Raw genomic sequence first — 22274 nt, 5'->3', positions numbered from 1 at the left:
TGCAAACATCGCTTTCTGATTGGTGTACTATAACCTTTTAGGTATACTATAGGAATATTAAATAGGACAAAGGTAATACTCAGATACTGGTAGAACCTGCAAACCAGAAGGTAAGTAAGATTCAATAACTTCTGGAATCTGGTATGTATAAAATGTAATCATTTATTTATTCTTTGAATTTGAATCAAGGGATCAAGTTACACAGTAAAACAAAATCAGAAAAGAAATACAATACAAAATTAATACAAGAACATAAAGCAGGTACGAGGAGTGCATATACTATAGATTTGATTGCTAAAGAGCTTGGTATCTTGCCGTTGTCCTTCCTCAAGAAAAGGCCTTGGTACAAAGGCCAGTTGATGAGAACCAGAAGGCTGCAAAGAAGGATTTGCAAAACCATCATCTGGTAGAGATTAGATATGTCCTCAGCGATGAACAGTTTCTTCAGCAGTCCAGCCAAGCAAAGTAGGTTCACCAAACCACTTGTTGCCAGTACAGTGAACATGGGAGAGGATGCTCCAAACTCCATGATCTCTTTCAAGTATCGGTTGTGGACATCATGTTCAGAAACTTTGGCTGTGATTACAAATCCTGAATCTGCAGAATATCCAAGTGAATTCGCAATGGTGTCGGTAAAGGCAAAGAGGTATGAGCTTGTTCTTTTGTAAAGCCATATTCTTTGATCATTCCACCAACCAAGGACTGTGCCACCACTCCACAGAAACTCAGCTAGGCTGTAGGTATATGTGGAGAATATCACATATGCAAATGGAATAAACCATGGAGTTGACAACTGGATAAGTTCAATGTTCATAAATTCAGTTAATCCAAGTCAATTAAGAGAAATGGGTTTGAATGAGAAAAAAGAAAACAAAAAAAATACCTGTGGAAACAAAGATATCCCTCTTAGAAGAGAAAGGGAAGGAACAATAGAGTAATAGAGCACTGGCAGGGAATTAGAAGCCCAGAAGCAGTAACAGCAATATCCCAGTTGGAGGCCTAAGCTAATCTTTCCTTTGGCATACCAGGCAGGACTGTACTTTGAAAGCAAAATCTGAAAGTCACCTTCAGACCATCTCTTGTGCTGCACTAGTGTTTGACCAAGTGTGGTTGTTGCAACTCCTAAAAAGGCCTTCCTTGCCGGATTGTAATACACTGATTTCCATCCCCGGGATTGAATTGATAAACCAGTGATCACATCTTCAACTGGACACCCATATTTCAATCCCATCTGCAATGAAACATTGAATAAGCTCAAGAAAGCATGTATGCAGTGTGCTTAATGCCTGCTTGAGGTCAAGAGAAAGAAAGATACCTCCTTTCCCCAGTCAGTATTTTCTTCATAAGTACAGTTTGCAAGGTCCTTTGAATTTTCTTCCAATTCATGAATGGTTTCTTCTCTTTCTGCATTTTTTTCTATCTTAAATTCATTCTTAGATCCCTGACTGAACTTCCTCCCACACAGAGTATCTCTTCTGTGAAAGCAGCCCGTTCCAATATAGAGAGGGCCTCCATATCCATCCAGACCATGGAATTCCACCTTCCATTTCCAACCATTTAAAAAAAAAATCACATAGAAAGAAAGAGAAAATGCTATTTTTATCAGCAGAGCTTAGTTACATCAACACATACCTCATTAATCACTCTCATTGAATTACTGTATACTTCATTCTTGGTAATATTATCAAAGTTCTGGGGAAACTGCACATAAGCAATCTCAGGGCCTTTTTTCTCATCCATGAAGAAGCAAAGAGCATCTCGCACCGAATGTGAGTTATTTGAGTACATATCACAGTCTACATTCAGAATGATCTGCCCGTTGCTGATTTTGGATGATATCCTTATCTGCAGTGTGGAATGAAATGAGCTTTTAGGATTGTTGGCAATCACAAATTTTATCTTAAGATATCTCAAATGAATAGAAAAAGAAAGTAATTACAAGTCAGCTTTTGAATTACCAATGCATTCATAGCTCCAGCTTTGAAGTTATGGAAATGTTGGGGTCTCTTCTGACGAGCCAAGTACACCAAAGTTGGTAGCCTACATCCTTCCACATCTGTGGCAATTGGATCTTTCCCATTAATCAATATCTGGTGAAATTCATTCAACATCAGTACTAAATTCTTGAAAATGCTTTACATGGTACTTGTCATTAAACAAAATGTAGCATTTCACTTACTTGAAGCATAGTGTCATGATCACGTTGTGAAACATATGAATCCCATCGAGAGAATCCCTCATGTTTCGAACGTAGTTCTTCAGAGAGACAACCTGGCTTGGCTGCAGCCTCGATTCGATTCTCCATGTCTTTGTATAATTTCTACAGAAAGTCAGAGATTGCCGAGCTCATTAAAACATGATCTAAATTGATTCAAAACACATTCAGAACTATCTTTGTAATTGGTCTAAAAGCAGGTATCAGAAGCTTAGTTTAAGTCCTTTACAGTGAAATGGTCCCAAGGAAAGTAGGCAATGGTATAGTACCTTAACAGTTGCTAATTCTTTAACCTCTTTGGAGTCATGTGAGCCAGAAACTGACTTGAAATAAGCAGCCGGAGATCTTGGTTCCACATTGAACTTTTTGCAGAATGGTATCCAGTGTTTAGCAAACTGAGAGGCCTCCAAGAGAGCATAGAAGGTAAGATATGAACCAGCATCATCAGATAGATACACACTAAGCTTTTCCTTCGGGTAGTCATAGGCCATGACTGATAAAACAGTGTTAATAACCATCATTGGTGGCTCTATCAGAGGATCTGCTGTGCACACGAAAATATCAACTCCAGGCAACTCATTTTCATATCTGATAAAATGAAAATTAAGCAAATTTCTGTCAAAAACATAAATATGAAGACTAATGAATGACATTATATCCATGTTAGTACAGAGTAAAGATATGTTCAAAAGGCAGTTTTTTCCATTGTTGATGATTAGAATCAAGTTTGCAGCAATATTTTTAAAGCAAGAAACCAAATTGTAGGTGAAGGGTTAGCTCTCCTGGACTTCGGGGCAATAAAGCAAAAATTAGAGTACAAGATATGTAAGAAGAGTTTTTCGAGGGATGAAACCTTCGAGAGAGCCTGTCCTTGAAAGTATGTCTGTAAATGGGGTTCCAGCGGAGGGCTTGAGTGAGTAGCCAGTAAAAACCAAACCAAACCTCAGCTGCAAACAAACCAATCCAAACCCACCTCCCATCTTCTCCATTTCTTGGTATATGATTCACTCTATAAGCCCAGATAAAGCATATTCCCACAAACACAGAGGCTGCAAAATGTCTGTAAAGGGCTATCCCCTGTGCTTTCTTTGTCTCGAACAAAGGAACGTACCCTTCATTTCCCATCTTTCAAACAACCTTAGAATTCAGAAATAATTTAAATGATGTTGGAGGCATGCATCAATCTGTTTGTCTATTTATAGCTAAATTCTTGCATACCCTTTTGGACAAAATCAAATTCAAAAGCTAGCTGATCTATATTATCAGCGGCTGCCAGAAAAAAAGTCTATTAAGAATTGTTGCATGGTCAAGCTGCATATCCATGATGCAAGCATGAAATTCACGACAGAATCGTATGCATGAAGCAAGGGTACGTAATAAGTATTCTGTAGCTATCCTCAACTTGCTAGACAATGATTTGCAAGTACTTTGTTCATGCAAGTAACTCGATTATATAGCAGCTTGTTGGGCAGGAATGTAAGCTCAGATTGATTGGAGCTGATAGCTTTCAACTCTCAAGAATATTAACACTAATATTGGGACCTTAAACTATCAATCAATCTCTTTTTTTGGGGATATTCAAGATTTTCTAAGTTGTTCATCCATATCCATTGCAAAAGTCAAACTTTGCCTTTGTGTCCCTGTCGGCAAATTTTGTCTGCGGTAATTAAACCTAGTCAAAGTCAGAAGGAACTGGTTGGAAGTCTTCCTCAACTTCTTTTGTTATGATTGAAAGCAAATTTGAACTTGTGTTCTGTTCATTTGTAGCTGAATGGGTTCATTAGGATTTGCTAAACATAAAACAAAGACCAGATGATCAGCCATTCATAAGGTTTAGTGGAGCAAGATGAAGTGCAGACATAATCGTACCAAAAACAAAGTTTTGCAACCAATCCTATGTAAATAACCATTGTGTTTAATCGGTCTTAAGCCTTTCCATCCCATTACCAAATACTTGAAACACATTGAAAGCAATACACACCCTAAGTTTTTACAGTGAAATCTCTCCTATGTTTATGCTCGTCCATGCAGACTTCAAAACCAAATCACGTAAATCTTTGTGTTATTGAGCTCAAAACCTACACCAAGAGATAAAACAAGACGGCATTAATTACCATTTTCCTTCAAGATTATCTTATATTACATAATTCACATAATAAGGACCTTTTAATCACTTAATTAGAGGATAAAAGTTCTGTCTCAGCTTTGCCAGATGCTATTTTAATCATAACTAACTATCACCAACGTGATGAACACTTGATGAATAAACTAATAAGTGAGCTTTACAAACTGTTAGCTGAAATGTGAGTGATAAGCCAATAAATTCTTACATCTTTTCCTTAATCCCCACTTGCTATATATATATTGTATCATCCATTTTTGACTTGTCCTTTAGTTTGTAATTTATCAACAACTACAATTTGAAATTATAAAACATTGCATGGTTAGTTAAGACAAAATTTGTTTCACTATCCCCAATGTCTCGTTGTTCTAACATCACTTTCTAAACATGGACAGAAATCATGCAAGTGGGCTATTAGAATAGAATTAACTGCTATTTTTGCATCCTCGATCTGCACAAGGATCCATAATCCTTCGAACTTATCTGTAAGCCTTTTGTTTGAATAAATTCTAAAACTATGCAAATGCCCTTGCATGTTAAATTAATTGACCTTGTTCTGGTCCTTTATTATGTTGCTAATCTCATGCAAAACTTTCAACGGCAGGTATCCTAGAAACGAGAAACATTACCTGTTACCAAACTGTTACAGTATCCATCTTCACTCTGCTTGGCTTTCTTCTTTCATTGTGTTGAAAATGGCAAGAGATGGAAACAGCATCAACTCTCCACTTCTACCAGGCAGCTGCAGAGGCAATGAATGGGACACAATCTTCGTTGCTTATGCCCTCATATCCTTGCAGTTGCTGCTTGCTGTTGCATTTGGATCTAACCTTGTTTTCAATTCTGGAATCCCTTGCTTTGAGCTGATCCACACCACACCAGGCCTTACCATCTGCATCATCTCCTTAATCCTTTGGCTTGTAGGTAAACTAAACATTCTTTAGCTAGCATGTTGAACCCTGCTGAAAGAAAGAATTCATTTCATTTGCCAATTTGAAGTAACCAAAAAGTAGAACCCTTGGCAACTTCTTTGGTACATTGCAACACCTTTGAATATATATAATCTAATCCATGATTTGGAATTCAACCAATAGTAATGAAATGTTGGAACTGTAAGATGCTTGATCTGAAACCAATGCATGCTTTTGGGACCTCTGGGTCTTTTTAACTTTCTATTCTTAGCATACTGACATGGATTAATCATTGGTTTTGTTTAACTCTGTGTTGACTCAAACAGTTCAATGCCCACTACTTGCCTTTTCCAACCATTCCCCATGGAACTTCCTTCTTTTTGCACTATGGTCTATACTATTTGCCTTCACCATCGGGCTTTCTTGTTCCTATCTAGAAGGTACAAATTAACAAGAAACCTGAAGCACAATTATTCCATCAATTAATGACAATCACATGATGTGTGTGTGTTTGTGTCTACTTGCAGAGAATGGGAGAACTATTCTAGTGGCAATAATCCTGATGAGTGTTGTCACAGTTAGTCTGACAGTTTATGCTCTTTGTGGAGCAATTGGAGACTTTGATTTCAGCTTATGTGCACCTTGTTTTTTGGGTACATTCTTGGTACTTTGTCTCTATGTCACCATCCAGGTTTGTGTACTAATACAAAGATCAACATACAACATAGAAAGCACCTAAATTTCTGCCATGGTGAACAGTTTTTTTGATGGACATGACAGATCTTTGGTCCTGCTGCAAATCTATCGGCATCCATATATGCTGTCCTGGCTGCACTCCTTTTTGTTGGTCATACCTACATTGCTGGAAATCAAATGGTCAAGGATGGTAGAGATGATATTGAATCCAATTTCTGCTATAGTTTATTCTTATTGGACATTTTTCTACCACCCGAAACTAGCTCGTGGTTAGAGAAAAGATGAGATAATCAGAAAGACTTGTCCATGTAAAACGAGGCTGTACCCAGGAAAAAAAAAAATACGAGAATTCGATCCAATCATTTTATTATATACTTTTGTCTCATTAATGTTAACATGGAATGCACCAGATTAGAACTATATCTATTTTGCCCTCTTATTATGGAGTCTCTTTTAGCTCTCAATAATGTTGTTATTCATAAAATAATTCTATTTGGGTCAAGCGAGGTCAAGTACGAATCTAAAAACTTTGTAAATTTTGTTCATGTAATCCGTCATAGACGTTTTATATCCAGACTTATCTTTCATGCTTATCTTTAAATGATTGTTAATTTGACTTAACAGTACTAGTCATTGTTTAATTGCTAATTGACTCATTCCATTAGGCAAGATACAAGCTAACCATGGTCTTCTATATTTGGAAATGGCTGAAGCATGGGACACTAACTGAGCATTCATGCTAATAAGATGCAAACAAAACCATTGTTGGTTTGAGGAAATTAAAATGATGACTTCCTATTTTTCCAAATGCTTTCTACCTGTTTAATGGATCTTTAATGGATAATATATGTTAATATATTTAATCTCACCATTGACTTGGACTTGCAGCAAATTGCAAAATACATAACTATATATATATATATATCTATGCACAATTACATTGCCTTGAACCAAGCCATATATTCATTTGGACAAATTTAATTTTTAATCTAAATATACCACTACCAATACCTACCCCTTATATATCAAAATCAACTTTCTTCCTTAAGTATTTGATTACTTCTTCTTTCTTACAATCTTTACCCACCAACTTTTTGATGGACATGACAGATGTTTTGCCCTTCTGCAAATCTATCCAAATGTAGGTTAGTGTCTGAATGTTTGGAACTAGCTTCTTTGCACCAACAAATCAGCTTACCTATAAGCAAATAGGGTCTGGGGAATACATGGGAACAGCCATTGCAGAACCAAAGCTTCACATCACTGCATTCAACACAAGTTTGAAGAAATTTGACAACCCAACAGGTTGATATAGCTGTTAACATGGCAGCTCCATGACAACAATTTGGGTGCACCATACCTCAAATTTGAGATAGAATATGAATAAAATACTACAATTATCTCCTTTGTAATTTATCATATCTTTTTATTATACGAAATGATGTAATCCATATTAGCATTAATTAGCACTACTGATTGTTGATTATTTTATTTGGAGAATGTGAATGCACTTGCTTTTACATATGACTTTTTAAGACGAGATGGATGGTCTTTATCCAATGTCTAGTACTAAGATATTCTTGGGGAGACTAAAACCTGTATTGCTCCAACTATAAGTACTCCCTGTAAAACCTGAAAACTAACTCATTTCACTCGTTGTTTAGCTTGTATTTCTCTTTCATTTTAGCCTTACAACATGGCAAGAGATCATGAGTATGATGACAATGAGAATAAAAGGAAATGGGTCTTGATGTTTAGCCTCTATACCATAATCTCCTTGCTGTTGCAGTTGGATCGGTAGTTGTTTCGAATTCCAGGATTCCTCACTTTGTGCTCCACACTGCACCAGGCCTTGCCATCTATATCCTCTCCATAGTCTTTTGCATCATAAGTACTGATATAAATGGATTGATTTTTGTTCTTTTAATTCTTGCTTTCAATGCTTCTTGTTGGGTTTATTTATGTGGATTTCTTGTTTAATTTGTGTTGATTGCCACAGTTCAATGTGTGCTTCTTGATCTTCGAGGACGTTGGCCCTGGAACTATGTTCTTTTTATATTATGGACCATTTTATTTGCCTCCGCTGTGGGACTCTCTTGTTCCTACTCAAATGGTATATTTGTTCCCTTTTCTCTATGTCTTTATATGGTCGAAATGAATTTGATCCCTCTACTTTCTCAATCTGACAGTTTTTAAGTTCATCTACCTGGTGAAATTGGTAGCAGTGGAGACAATTATATGTGCTCCAAATATAACCAAAGAGAACATCAGAACTAAATATTGCAGCATAAAAAGAACATTACATATGCAAATGAACAATTTGATATGCATTGATACAATGTCAAAATATTTGGTAAATGAAGAGAAATTCAGCTCTACTGTTTTGTCTACTTCTACAGGGAGAGGAGAAGCTGTGTTAGAGACCATAATTCTGGTAAGTGTTGAAGCTGTGGTCCTAGCACATCACTCGTTATATTCAATGCAGACACAGCGTGATTTCAGCTTGTGTGAACTCTTATCAATCAGTGTCATCCTGGTGGCTTGTGTTTATATTCCCATTCAGGTTTGCGCTTGTTTCCTGACTTGATCAACACCATCACTTTTGCCTCTTCCCCCTCATAATCTTTTTTGAGATGAACAGGTCTTTCACCCTTTTGCAAAGCTATCAATATCAATATATGCTTTCCTGGTTGCAATTGCTTTCGCTGGTCGTATTTACATGGCTGAAACTTTTTTTATCAACAACCAATTTGACGATCCCATTGGTGCTGCGGTCATTGTTCATCTCATCTTTCTCATGAACAATCCTAATCGAGAGGAACTCACCAGCCGTCGAGCAATCAGGGTGCCTCTGAGGAACCCTTAACATCATCACAGATTATGCCTTATGTGAACTTGTTAACTTTTCTTGCAGCCTGTCAAAAGTGTTAAAACCAAATGAAAACTTGTTAACTTTTGCTTATGTTGTTCTGTATTATATTCTTTTTTGGATTAGGTTGGAAGTAGCTGAAGCATGAAACAGTACACTGAGCTTTATTTATCCATAAAGCAGCAGGATGGCTAGTGTAACTCCCTTCTTAGACAAGAGAAAGCACTTCCATTATCTTTTATCTGAATCCTCCCCCTCAACATTACCATTGAAACTAAAACTGAATTGATGTCAATAAATGAAAACAAGGAGTAAAAAAGTGTGGGGAATTGGCAGAATGCAGTCAAAGAAATGGAACAGATATAGGAATTCATGCTAACCCTTGGGTCAAAGAAGGGCAGCTGGACTTTATGTTACATAAAATATTGCAAGGACTCGCCATTCCTATTGTTCCAAATGTTTTTAATTGGTTGATGGCTCTGTATCCCCTGGCTGCACTCCTTTTTGTTGGTCATACGCAAATTGCTGGAAATCAAATGGTCAAGGATGGTAGAGATGTTGAAGGGCCAATTTCTGCTGTAGTTTATTCTTCTTGGACATTTTTCTACTATTTGAAACTTGCTTGTGGTTAGAGTTATGGATTTATCTGAAGGAAACCTTAAATTATATTCGTTCTGCCTCTTATTAACCATGTTCATATTCATCAAAACCTTAACCAGGGTCTAGTTGAATAAAAGTAACTTTTGTGATATTTTCATCCACCCTCAAGGCCCCCATGATTCATGAACCTTGAAAAATATCTTAACCTTCCAGGCTTTCTTTAAATGGTGGTTTAATCATTGATTTGGAGAAATGTGAAAAAATGGTACTTGAATATTTTTGTTTGACATTAGTGGTCACTGATTAATTGCTAATTGACCCTGCCATTGAGCAGGGATGGGTTCCCTGCTCCTCCAACCAACTCCATTGGAAAACTCTAAGCTCATTTCTTTCTCACATATAATATATAATACTGCAACTCGCCTTGATATCTCTTTTATTATTTTACGTTAAGTATTCAATAAATTTCTCACATTAACATCACTTTAAGTTATTTGGTTTTATAATTAACAAAATTATAAAAAAGACACCAAGGGAGAGAGTACACCGACTGGGGCAAAGCCTTTTTATTGGTCTTTGGTCTTTATCCAAAGTCTAGTCAGAGAAACCTGCATTTCTCCAAACTACGTGCTTCCTGCAAAATTAGAAAACTCACCATTTCACTCTTTGTTTAGCTTGTATTTCTCTTTCGTTTTAGCCTTACAACATGGCAACAGATAATGAGTCTGATGACAATGAGAATAGAGAGAAATGGGCCTTGATGTTTGCCGTCTATGCCATAATCTCCTTGCAGTTTCTCCTTGCTGTTGCGGTTGGATCAGTAGTTGTTTCGGTTTCCAGGATTCCCCACTTTGTGCTCCACACGGCACCAGGCCTTTCCATCTATATCATCTCCATAGTCCTTTGCTTGATAAGTACTGAAAGTTTTTTCTCAGCATAATATGGATCGAATTTTTTTATTCTTTTAATTCTTGTTTTCAATGCTTCTTGTTGGGTTTGTTGATGTGGATTGCTTTTTTACTTTGTGTTGATTGCCACAGTTCAATGTGTGCTTCTTGATCTTCGAAAACGTTGGCCCTGCAACTGTATTCTTTTTATATTATGGACCATTTTATTTGCCTCTGCTGTGGGACTCTCCTGTTCCTACTCAAAAGGTATATATATGTTCCCTTGTATATTGTTGTTTGTTGTTTACAAATCCATTTTTTTTTTTCTTTGTTTAAATGAATGCTATATATGTTTTCATACAGTCGAAATCTGAATTTGGTCCTTCTACTTTCTCAATCTGACAGTTGTAGTTCCTCTGCCATGGTGAAATTGGTAGCAGTGGAAAGAATAATATGTGCTCCAAATATAAGCAAAGAGAATATCTGAACTAAACTGCATATATAGAACATTATATATATATAGGTGGAAATAGGTGTCAACTGAAACTGCTTGGGATCTTTCTTGTTGATGGGATGATTTCAGGTTCCAAGAAGGAAATGGCTGGAAAAAGTTCAAAGGGTGCTGTTGGGGTTTCTGGTCTTGTGATGTAATTTGCAATTCTGGTTGTATTTAGCCTCTGATGCTTGACATAAGATGAGAGGCCGATGCAACCCATGTTGCTCTTAAATGATCAATGCCATGACTTTGGCTTATCAAAAACAAAAAAGGGTGTCAGCTGAAACATAAGAATGTCTAGTTTCAGATGCAATATTTGGCAAATGAATAGCAATTCAGCTCAATTTTTGTCTGCTTCTACAGGGGGAGGAAAAACTGTTTTAGAGACCATAATTCTGATAAGTGTTGTAGCTGTGGTCCTAACACTTCACTCTTTATATTCAATGCTCAGAGAGCGTGATTTCAGCTCAGGTGAACTCGTTTTGATCAGTTTCTTCCTGGTGGCTTGTGTTTACATTCCCATTCAGGTTTGTGCATGTTTCCTGACTTGATCAACACCATAATTTTTGCTTCTTCTCCACTATCATCCTCTTCCAATTTTGCTTCTTGGGACTATTTTTTGGGATGAACAGGTCTTTCACCCTTTTGCAAAGCTATCAACATCAATATTTGCTTGCCTTTTTGCACTTTCTTTCGCCGGTCGTATGTACATTGCTGGAAATCTCTTCATCAAGCACAAATTTTACGACCCCATTGGTGCTGCGGTCATTGTTCATCTCATCTTTCTCATGACCAATCCTAATCGAAAGGAACTCACCAGCAGTCGAGCAGGCCGGGTGCCTCTGAGGAACCCTTAACATCATCACAGATTATGCCTTATGTGAACTTGTTAACTTTTCTTGCAGCTTCTCAAAAGTGTTAAAACCAAATAAAAACTTGTTAACTTTTGCTTATATTGTTCTGTATTATATTCTATATTGGATTAGGTTGGAAGTAGCTGAAGCATGAAACAGTACACTGAGCTTTATTTATCCATAAAGCAGCAGGATGGCTAATGTAACTCCCTTCTTAGACAAGAGAAAACACTTCCATTATCGTTTATCTGAATCCTCCCCCTCAACATTACCTTTGAAACTAAAACTGAATTGATGTGAATAGATGAAAACAAGGAGTAAAAAACTGTGGGGAAACCTTCCAAAATATCAAACTTTGTCATTGGGCTGTTTTTGTGCCTCCCTGGGGATTCAAGATTCAAACTATATATGCAGAAGTGATGATCATTAAGCACACACCTTCGACTATCTGCATCATCGTCTTAGATTGGGTCTAGAAGAGGTTGGTTGTTGAGTTATGTAATGAGCAACTTAGATCATGAAACAATTGGTATAGTTCTAATGAAATTGACAGCTTATCGAGAAAGATCAGTCAAAGAACTGAAATTGGCAGAATGCAGTCAAAGAAATGGAACAGACATAGGAATTCATGCTAACCCTTGGGTCAAAGAAGGGCAGCTGTACTTTATGTTACATAAAATATTGCATGGACTCGCCATTCCTATGGTTCCAAATGTTTTTTATTGGTTGATGGCTCTGTATCTCCAGGCTGCACTCCTTTTTGTTGGTCATATGTACATTGCTGGAAATGAAATGGTCAAGGATGGTAGAGACATTGAAGGGCCAATTTCTGCTATAGTTTATTCTTCTTGGACATTTTTCTACTAATTGAAACTTGCTCGTGGTTAGAACTATGGATTTATCTGAAGGAAAGCTTAAATTATATCCATTCTGCCTCTTATTAACCATATTCATATTCATCAAAACCTTAACCAGGGTCTAGTTGAATAAAAGTAACTTCTGTGATATTTTCATCCACCCTCAAGGCCCCCATGATTCATGAACTTTGAAAAATATCTTAACCTTCCAGGCTTTCTTTAAATGATTGTTTAATCATTGAATTTGGAGAAATGTGAAAAAATGGGACTTGAATATTTTTGTTTAACATTAGTGGTCATTGTTTAATTGCTAATTGACCCTGCCATTGAGCAGGGATGGTTTGCCTGCTCCTCCAACCAACTCCATTGGAAAACTCTAAGCTTATTTCTTTCTCACGTATATAATATATAATACTGCAACTTGCCCCAAGTGATATCTCTTTTATAATTTTACATTAAGTATTCAGTAAATTTCTTACATTAACATCACTTTTAAGTTATTTGTTTTTATAATTAACAAAAAGACACCAAGGGAGAGAGTACTCCGAATGGGGCAAAGCCTTTTATTGGTCTTTGGTCTTTATCCAAAGCCTAGTCAGAGAAACCTGCATTTCTCCAAACTACATGCTCCCTGCAAAACCAGAAAATTAACTCACCATTTCACTCTTTGTTTAGCTTGTATTTCTCTTTCGTTTTAGCCTTACAACATGGCAACAGATAATGAGTCTGATGACAATGAGAATGGAGAGAAATGGGCCTTGATGTTTGCCGTCTATGCCATAATCTCCTTGCAGTTTCTCCTTGCTGTTGCGGTTGGATCAGTAGTTGTTTCGGTTTCCAGGATTCCCCACTTTGTGCTCCACACTGCACCAGGCCTTTCCATCTATATCATCTCCATAGTAGAAACAAATTAAATGATTGTTAATTTGACTTAACAGTATAGTCATTGTTTAATTGCTAATTGACTCATTACATTGAGCAAGATACAACCAAACCATGGTTGGTTGAAAAACTAAAATTAATTCTATTTTTTCAAACGTTTTAATTGTTTAATCGATCTTGTATGAATAAAAGTTCACCGTCTCACTTGATATCTCTTTTATAATTTTACATTACGTGTCTCATCTTATACTATAATTCCTAAACACCAAACTCCGAATCCTAAATCTTAATAGCAAAAACAAATAACTTAACAATAAGATTGATTTTAATATAAGAAATTTACTAAACACATGACGTAAAATTATGAAAGGTGTATGCATTCTTGTGGAATCTGCCTCCTGCCTGTGTTGTGTATTGCAAAGAAAAATATCATTATTTTATGTTTAAATCATGTTTAATACCCTTGTATCAGACTGAATTATATATGTTACTGAAGTATTGAGAAATAAAACTCTCAATAGTTTACTCTTCTTGCTATTCACCTGTTTTCTGTAGTCTTCCATTAATGGTAGCAGTAACTGCTTCTGCATGTTTGTATAATTGAATGCTAACACTTCTGTATACGTCTTCTATATTTGGAAGTGGCTGAAGCATGGAACAGTAACTGAGCATTCATGCTAATCAGATACAAACAAAACCATGGTTGGTTTGAGGAAATTAAAATGATGAATTCCTATCTTTCCAAATGCTTTCTACCTGGTTGATGGATCTTTAATGGATAATATATGTTAATAAATTTAATCTCACCATCGACTTGGACTTGCTGCAAGTTGCAAATACATACATATATATATATTAGGACAATTACATTGACTTGAACCACTACCAATACCTACCCCTTAAATATTTGATTACTTCTTCTTTCTTACAATCTTTCCCTACCAACTTTTTGACGGACATGACAGATCTTTTGTTGCCCTTCTTCAAAACTATCCAAATTTAGGTTAGTGTCTGCATGTTTGGAACTAGCTTCTTTGCACCATCAAATAAGCTTACCTACAAGCAAACACGGTCTGGGACATACATGGGATCCGCCCATTGCAGAACCAAAGCTTCACATCACTGCATTCAACACAAGTTTGAAGAAATTTGACAACCCAACAGGTTGATATAGCTGTTAACATGGCAGCTCCATGACAACAATTTAGGTGCACCATACCTCAAATTTGAGATAGAATATGAATAAAATACTTCAATTATCTCCTTTGTAATTTATCATATCTTTTTGTAATACGAAATGATGTAATCCATACTAGGATTAATTAGCACTACTGATTGTTGATTATTTTATTTGGAGAATGTGAATGCACTTGCTTTTACATATGACTTTTTAAGACAAGAGATGAATGGTCTTTATCCACTGTCCAGTAGTAAGATATTCTTAGGGAGACCAAAACCTGTATTGCTCCAACTATAAGTATTCCCTGTAAAACCTGAAAACTCACTCATTTCACTCTTTGTTTAGATTGTATTTCTCTTTCATTTTAGCCTTACAACATGCCAACAGATAATGAGTTTGATGACAATGAGAATGAAGACAAATGGTTCTTGATGTTTTGCGTCTATGCCATAATCTCCTTGCAGTTTCTCCTTGCTGTTGCGGTTGGATCAGTAGTTGTCTCCGTTTCCAGGATTCCCCACTTTGTTCTCCACACTGCACCAGGCCTTTCCATCTATATCATCTCCATAGTCCTTTGCTTGATAAGTACTGAAAATTTCTTCTCAGCATAATATGGATCGATTTTTTTTATTCTTTTAATTCTTGTTTTCAATGCTTCTTGTTGGGTTTGTTGATGTGGATTGCTTGTTTATTTTGTGTTGATTGCCACAGTTCAATGTGTGCTTCTTGATCTTCGAAACCGTTGGCCCTGCAACTGTGTTCTTTTTATATTATGGACCATTTTATTTGCCTCTGCTGTGGGACTCTCTTGTTCCTACTCAAAAGGTACATATATGTTCCCTTGTATATTGTTGTTCGTTGTTTACAAATCCAATTTTTTTTCTTTGTTTAGATGAATGCTATATATGTTTTCATACAGTCGAAATCTGAATTTGGTCCTTCTACTTTCTCAATCTGACAGTTTTAGTTCCTCTACCATGGTGAAATTGGTAGCAGTGGAAAGAATAATATGTGCTCCAAATATAAGCAAAGAGAACATCTGAACTAAACTGCATATATAGAACATTATATAGATAGGTGGAAATAGGTGTCTGCTGTAACTGCTTGGGATCTTTCTTGTTGATGGGATGATTTCAGGTTCCATGAAGGAAATGGCTGGAAAAAGTTCAAAGGGTGCTGTTGGGGTTTCTGGTCTTGTGATGTAATTTGCAATTCCGGTTGTATTTAGCCTCTGATGCTTGACATAAGATGAGAGGCTGATGCAACCCATGTTGCTCTTAAATGATCAATGCCATGACTTTGGCTTGTCAAAAACAAAAAAGGGTGTTAGCTGAAACATAAGAATGTCTAGTTTCAAATGCAATTTTTGGCAAATGAATAGTAATTCAGCTCAATTTTTGTCTGCTTCTACAGGGAGAGGAAAAACTGTTTTGGAGACCATAATTCTGATAAGTGTTGTGGCTGTGGTCCTAACACTTCACTCTTTATATTCAGCGCTCAGAAAGCGTGATTTCAGCTTATGTGAACTCTTTTTGATTGGTATCTTCCTGGTGGCTTGTGTTTACATTCCCATTCAGGTTTGTGCATGTTTCCTGACTTGATCAACACCATAATTTTTGCTTCTTCTCCTCAATCATCCTCTTCCAATTTTGCTTCTTGGGACTATTTTTTGGGATGAACAGGTCTTTCACCCTTTTGCAAAGCTATCAACATCAATATTTGGTTGCCTGGTTGCACTTGCTGTCGCCGGTCGTATATTACTTGCTGGAAATCTCTGCATCAACCACAATTTTTACGACCCCATTGGTGCTGCAGTCATTGTTCATCTCATCTTTCTCTTAAACAATCCTGGTCGAAGGGAACTCATCGGCCGTCGTTAGAAAATGGGGTGCTCCCCCACCTCTGAGGAAAGGTGTTTAAAACCAAATCAAAATTTGTTCGTGTTTGCTTAATTTGAATGGAATACTTCTAGAAGCATCATCGATCAACACCTGTGGTGGGGATTGGTCTTTTTTGGTGATAATTAGCAGACTGCATGCATGCTCAGCAGTCAGCACTGTCAAAACATGCTACCTATGCATGTTTTGATAATATATCTGCCATCTGCCTTCTGCCTTAGTGTAGTGTATTATATTATGTTTAAATCATGTTTAATATCCTTGTATCAGACTGGGTTATGTTAATGAAGTATTGAGAAATGAAACTCTCATAGTTTTCTCTTCTTTCTATTCACCTGCTTTCTTCAGTCTTCCATCAATGGTAGCAGTAGCTGCTTCTGCATGTTTGTATAATTAAATGCTAACACTTCTGTATGTATTCTGTATTGGACGTGGCTGAAGCATGAAACAGTAACTGAGCATGAAAACAGTCAAAGAAATGGAACAGATCATAGCAATTCAAGCTAATCCTTGGGTCAGAAAAGGACAGCTGCACTTTATTTATTAAGTGCACTAGCTTTAAATATCAGACACCAACCAAACCATGTTTAGTTTGAGGAGATTCCAAATGGTTTGAATTGGTTGATGGATCTGTAATGGAGAATAATATATGCTAATAATTCAATCTCACCATTGACTCGAGACTTGTTGCAAGCTGCAAAGACTATACGGACAATTACCTTGACTTGAACCAAGCCAATGTCTGCTGTAGTTTGTTCTGTGCTATTGGAAACTAGCTGGTGGTCGGAACTATATTCGATCATCCAAGACACTGCTTTGTTGTATCTAGTAAGAATAAAATATATTTTATCTCATTAATGTTAATATAAATTATACCATACTCTAAATTTTTTTTATAGAATTATATGGAAAGAGGTGATAAATTATCAGTCAATTCGAAAAAATAACAGAAACAAAAGAGATAATTGTAAGTAATTGTTCATGTTCTATCTCAGTTTTAGTTCATTCTCAAATTTGGGTTGATGTCTGAATGCTGGAGCTAGCTTCTCTGCAGCACCAAATAAGCTACCTAATAAAAACAGGTAAGGTCTAGGGACATGGGATCAACCCATTGCAGAACCCCCAAACTTCACATCACTGCATTCCACACAAGTTCTGAACAAATCTGACAAAGCCAGCAGGTTGATAGTAGTTAACATGGCAGCTTCATGACAAACAATTTGTGTACACCATAACCCAAATCTGGGGTTAAGCCAAATTTCAAAAAGAACACGAATGAAAGACTACAATTATCTCATTTATTTTTTATTCTTTTTTCGAATTGATTTGTAATTTATCACCTATTTTTTGTATAGTCTATATTCATATTAATAAAATAAAGTATATAATGGAATGATTGGATTTAATTCTCGTATTTTTCTCTTATTGAGTATCACTACCTTTCGCTTTCAGATTAGCTTGATTTGTCTTTTTTCAGTTCGAATTTAAAAAGTTAACATTAACAAGTCTTTTTAGTCGTTTCATCTTTTCTTCATAAAAATTTTCCGTTGACGAGAAATTAGTAACCTTAACGAGCTAGATAAGTTAATTATAAGTGTGAAAATATACAAATTCATCCATTTACATTCTATCCTCGTTTTTCTTTGGCCAATCCTATCCTCCAATTGTAATGGAAGTAACCCATTGGAGCAGCAGTGAACCTGAAATCTACTTACAGGCAAAAGGAAAACTGTTTTGAAGGCACTAAATGTTGATGGGCATTCTTGCTGTGAACCTAATAATCTACTCAATCTGATGCAATGATCGAAAAGCTTGATTTCAGCTTAGGTGAACCCTGCAGTTTCTTCATCTTACTCCTTATTGGCATTTATGTTTCCATCCAGGCCTGTGCCAGCTTTAGCCATTTGCTTTCTTTGCCCGAAATCCAATAATCAAGCATGTTAGCAATGGCAGAGATGATTCTGTTTCTGGTCCAATCTTTGCTGCTGCAGTCAGTTTGCTGCTAAGAGCCAGTCATTCTAGTTTTCCACAATCCTGTTGATGGAGAATTCATTAGAGTATTTTCCCGAGGCATTAATCCCATAGCAGAGTTGTTTCCATGAATTTCAATTCACCTAGCTACTTAGAAGGGAGGAAAGGGAAAGAGGAAGAGCTGAGGAGAAAAATGATATTTCATATTATTACAGAAACTTCATGGTAAGAATACCACATGATTTTGTTCTAGTTTAGAGGCAAAAGGCATGCCAATGAAGCTACAACAATGGATTTGAACATGACTGAAACAGGTATGCTGCCCCTATCCTTACGAAAGAAGAGTGCTTCATACACAGGTGCATTCACCATAACCATCAGCACACAAAGAATAACCTGACAGATCAGTTTTTCGATATTTTTGTACTCTGAACCTCCCAAGAAAACCATCTTTAGCACCCCAACTAAACTGAAAAGGTTTAGCATTGCCAATGTCGATATGACAGTAAACATAATGGAGGTGCTCCCGAACTCCATGATCTCTTGCTGGTACCTCTTTGAGACATCCTCAGTGACCACCTTGGCAGTAATGGAGAATGTTGTTTGAGATAATCCCAATTGCCTGACAATGCAGTCAATGAAGGCAAAGAAGAAGGCAGTTGTCCTCCGAATCACCCACATCCTTTGCAGATTCCACCAAGCTTTGAATGTGCTTCCACAAATCAAAGCCTCAGCTATGCTGTAGATGTTTTTGGATAGGAAGACATATGCAAAGGGTATAAACCATCTGCTTGAAACCTGACAGGAAAAGTTTAGACAAGTTTATAATCTGTACTTGGACTTGGAAAAATGGTTTAAGAAGACAGAAAATGCAGGAAATTATTGCTTGTATATACCTCTGGGAATAAGGGAATGCCATGGAGCAAAGAAAGGGGAAGAGCAATTGCATAATACAGGTTAGGCAGGGAAAATGGAGCCCATAACAGATAAACAGAATATCCCATTTGAGCACCCAATTTCATCTTGTTATGTCCATATATGAAAGGACAGTATTTGGATAAGAAAATTTGGAACATTCCGTCAGACCACCTAGTGAACTGAACAAGAGCTATATCTAAGGTGGGTGGAGCAACACCAAGGAAAGCCTTATTATCTGGGTTGTAGTAAACTGATTTCCATCCACGGCATTGGATTGTCAAACCGGTAACAATGTCTTCCACGGGACAACCATATACCAATCCCATCTGCAGAATCATTCACAATGATCAGTTTCACAAGTCAAATTCACCAGGAAGGAAGAACAAGAAACATGGACTTAGAAAAAGAGATATATATACTTCTTTTCCCCACAGAGTTCCCTGCTCATAGCCACAACTAGCAAGAACTTTTGATGCTTCTTCCAGTTCACTAACTGTTCTTGTATCATCCTTTCTAGTTTCCAGATTCCATAACCCTTTATAGTCCTTGGAATACTTGCTTCCACAAAGACTGGTTCGTCGATGGAAGCAGCCGGTGCCACAGTACAAGGCTGTACCAAAACCACCTATTCCGGCAAGTTCAACCTTCAAATCATCAAAAGCAATCAGTCAACAACATATTCCAAACATTTGCTAGTCCACATTGTTGTTAGTTAACACAAACCTTGTGAAGTACTGGGGAAGAATTTCCATAAAGATCATTCTTGGTAATATTATTGTAATTCTGTGGATGCTGCACATAAGCAATCTGATGTCCTCTCTTTTCATCCATGAGGAAACAAAGTGCTTCTTTTATTGAGTCTGCATTATTTGCATACATGTCACAGTCCAGATTGAGGATGATTGCTCCACTGCTTATCTCTGATGACACTCTTATCTGCATCATTGAAACTTTTAGTTATTATTAACTACCAGCAGAAGAACAAATTTTGTTCTTGTTTACTTCCTTTCTTCCTACAGAAGAGCAGCATTACCAGTGCATTCATGGCTCCTGCTTTAAAGTGATGAGGCCAACCAGGTCTCTTCTCTCTTGCCATGTAAACCAGTGTGGGCAATCGACACCCAGCACTATCCACAGCATCTGTGTCTCTCCCATCAATGACAAACTGAAGAAAACGACATTAAAACAAAAGAAAATTCTTGAAGACAACTAGATTTAATTCTAAAATCTTTACCTGCACAATGGGCTGATGGTTCTGCTTAGTTACATCAGCATTCCACTCTGAAAACCCTTTGTGTTGATTCTTTATTTCTTCAGGAACACACCCTTTGTCAGTGACTGCTTCAATTCTTTTCTTCATATCTTCATATTGATTCTTTAAAACATAAGAAAATCGATTAATTTTGCTATCAGCAAGCTTCTTTGATCACCATAGTTTCATTCTTTAGAAGAATTTTACCTTGATGAACATCCATTCTTCAGGATTTACAGTGTCTCGAACATCGAAATCCTGGGTGAAGTAGGCCTCAGGGGACCTTGGTTCAACATTGAATTTCTTGCAGAATGGTATCCAATGCTTGGCAAAATGGGAAGCCTCCATGAGAGCATGGAAGGTAAGCTGAGATCCACCATCATCAGAGAGATAGACACTCAGTTTCTCAGTAGGATAGTTCAAGGACATCACTGATAAGATGGTGTTGATCACCAAAGATGGCGGCTCTAGCGTCGGATCAGCCGTGCAGACGAAAACGTCCACTCCCGGTAAGCCGTCGTCGGAGCTGTGAACGTAATGATCATTAGCCGACGCAATTTTACATTTTTCGCATCAATTGTCCACGTGGACTGAAATTTCAGTTTTTTACTCTTATCGATAACCAGTTTCGTAATCACATGGCAGCTGACGTGTTCAAACATGTCTGCCACATCAGCTACTTACGTGTATTAAAAATACCAATTGTTATTAAATTTAATATCGATTAATTTGTCATTAAAATTAAAAGTTTGTTTCGATATAAATAAAAAAATTTAAAAATTTATTTATATTCAACAAAAGATTAAGAGTTTTAGATTAAAAAATACCATAATTAAGAGTTTAGATTAAAGACAAACTTGATTATAAGGATAAAACAAACCTTATTACTTTAGAAAATCATTATCCTTTCTGTAACAGGTAAGGTCTGGCATTGAAAAGACAAGCCACCCAATATTATGGAATCATGCACTTCACCCAAGAAATTTTTTCTTTTTTTTTATTTAATTTAATTTTCTTTTACCAGTCACTCTCTTCAAGATTTAGGATCAAATTATTTATTTACTAATATTAGTATTTTTTTTTATTAAACACATAAAGTGCCAATTCATTAACATTAAAAAACTATTAATATCTAATTAAATATTTTTTTTAAATCTCAAACACATGCTACATGGTTATCTACTTAAGCAAGAATCAATATCACCAACTATTCAAACCCTGCGTCTTCTTCAAACTTATCATCCATCATTTTAACATATATAAATACACACATACATACGTACATATATATAAAAAAAAAAGTATGAGTTAAAAGACGAACCTTCGGAGGAGTCTTTCGTTGAGAGGAAAGTAACGGACTACGTTCCGACGAATAGCTTGAGTGAGGATCCAGTAGAGACCGAACCCGAATTCGGCCATGAACATACCAATCCAGCAACCCCATCTTGCTCTTCCCTCCTCTGCTGCAGGGACGTTCATCAATCTGTAGAGCCATATCAAGCATATGCCGATGAATATGGAGGAAGAAAACAGCCTAAAAGCAAGTCTACCCTTTGCTTCTTTGGTCTCAAAAAGAGCCAAAGCTTTCTCTTTCTCTTGTACTGTTTGATATGTTCCCATCTCTCTTTTCTCGATAATTCACAAGCACATGGTAGCTAAGGTACCT

At 36.7% G+C, this 22274-nt stretch overlaps 4 protein-coding genes across 4 annotated transcripts; 2 read left to right on the top strand and 2 right to left on the bottom strand.

Annotated features, from left to right (window-relative positions):
• Window positions 185–3358, bottom strand: LOC18593261 (cellulose synthase-like protein E1). Its single transcript, XM_018124143.1, has 8 exons — window positions 3069–3358; window positions 2485–2803; window positions 2180–2320; window positions 1959–2090; window positions 1633–1845; window positions 1316–1540; window positions 884–1231; window positions 185–793 (listed from the first exon to the last, which is right to left on the bottom strand). Exons 1-8 carry the CDS (start codon window positions 3338–3340, stop codon window positions 185–187), a joined length of 2259 nt encoding a protein of 752 aa, XP_017979632.1. The 5' UTR covers window positions 3341–3358.
• Window positions 9983–11792, top strand: LOC18507185 (BI1-like protein). Its single transcript, XM_018124607.1, has 4 exons — window positions 9983–10327; window positions 10454–10567; window positions 11160–11323; window positions 11429–11792. Exons 1-4 carry the CDS (start codon window positions 10120–10122, stop codon window positions 11651–11653), a joined length of 711 nt encoding a protein of 236 aa, XP_017980096.1. The 5' UTR covers window positions 9983–10119; the 3' UTR covers window positions 11654–11792.
• Window positions 14889–16801, top strand: LOC18593259 (BI1-like protein). Its single transcript, XM_007020399.2, has 4 exons — window positions 14889–15154; window positions 15281–15394; window positions 15983–16146; window positions 16252–16801. Exons 1-4 carry the CDS (start codon window positions 14947–14949, stop codon window positions 16447–16449), a joined length of 684 nt encoding a protein of 227 aa, XP_007020461.2. The 5' UTR covers window positions 14889–14946; the 3' UTR covers window positions 16450–16801.
• Window positions 18621–22274, bottom strand: LOC18593258 (cellulose synthase-like protein E6). The gene is made up of 8 exons (XM_018125208.1): window positions 21930–22274; window positions 20816–21134; window positions 20591–20731; window positions 20390–20521; window positions 20080–20292; window positions 19776–20000; window positions 19335–19682; window positions 18621–19236 (listed from the first exon to the last, which is right to left on the bottom strand). The coding sequence occupies exons 1-8, from the start codon at window positions 22226–22228 to the stop codon at window positions 18688–18690; spliced, it is 2226 nt and encodes a 741-aa protein (XP_017980697.1). The 5' UTR covers window positions 22229–22274; the 3' UTR covers window positions 18621–18687.

This window comes from Theobroma cacao, chromosome 7 (assembly GCF_000208745.1).
Source record: "Theobroma cacao cultivar B97-61/B2 chromosome 7, Criollo_cocoa_genome_V2, whole genome shotgun sequence".
NCBI lineage: Eukaryota > Viridiplantae > Streptophyta > Magnoliopsida > Malvales > Malvaceae > Theobroma > Theobroma cacao.
The sequence above is the reverse complement of the archived record's forward strand: the minus strand, read 5'-3'. Positions and strand labels throughout refer to the sequence as shown.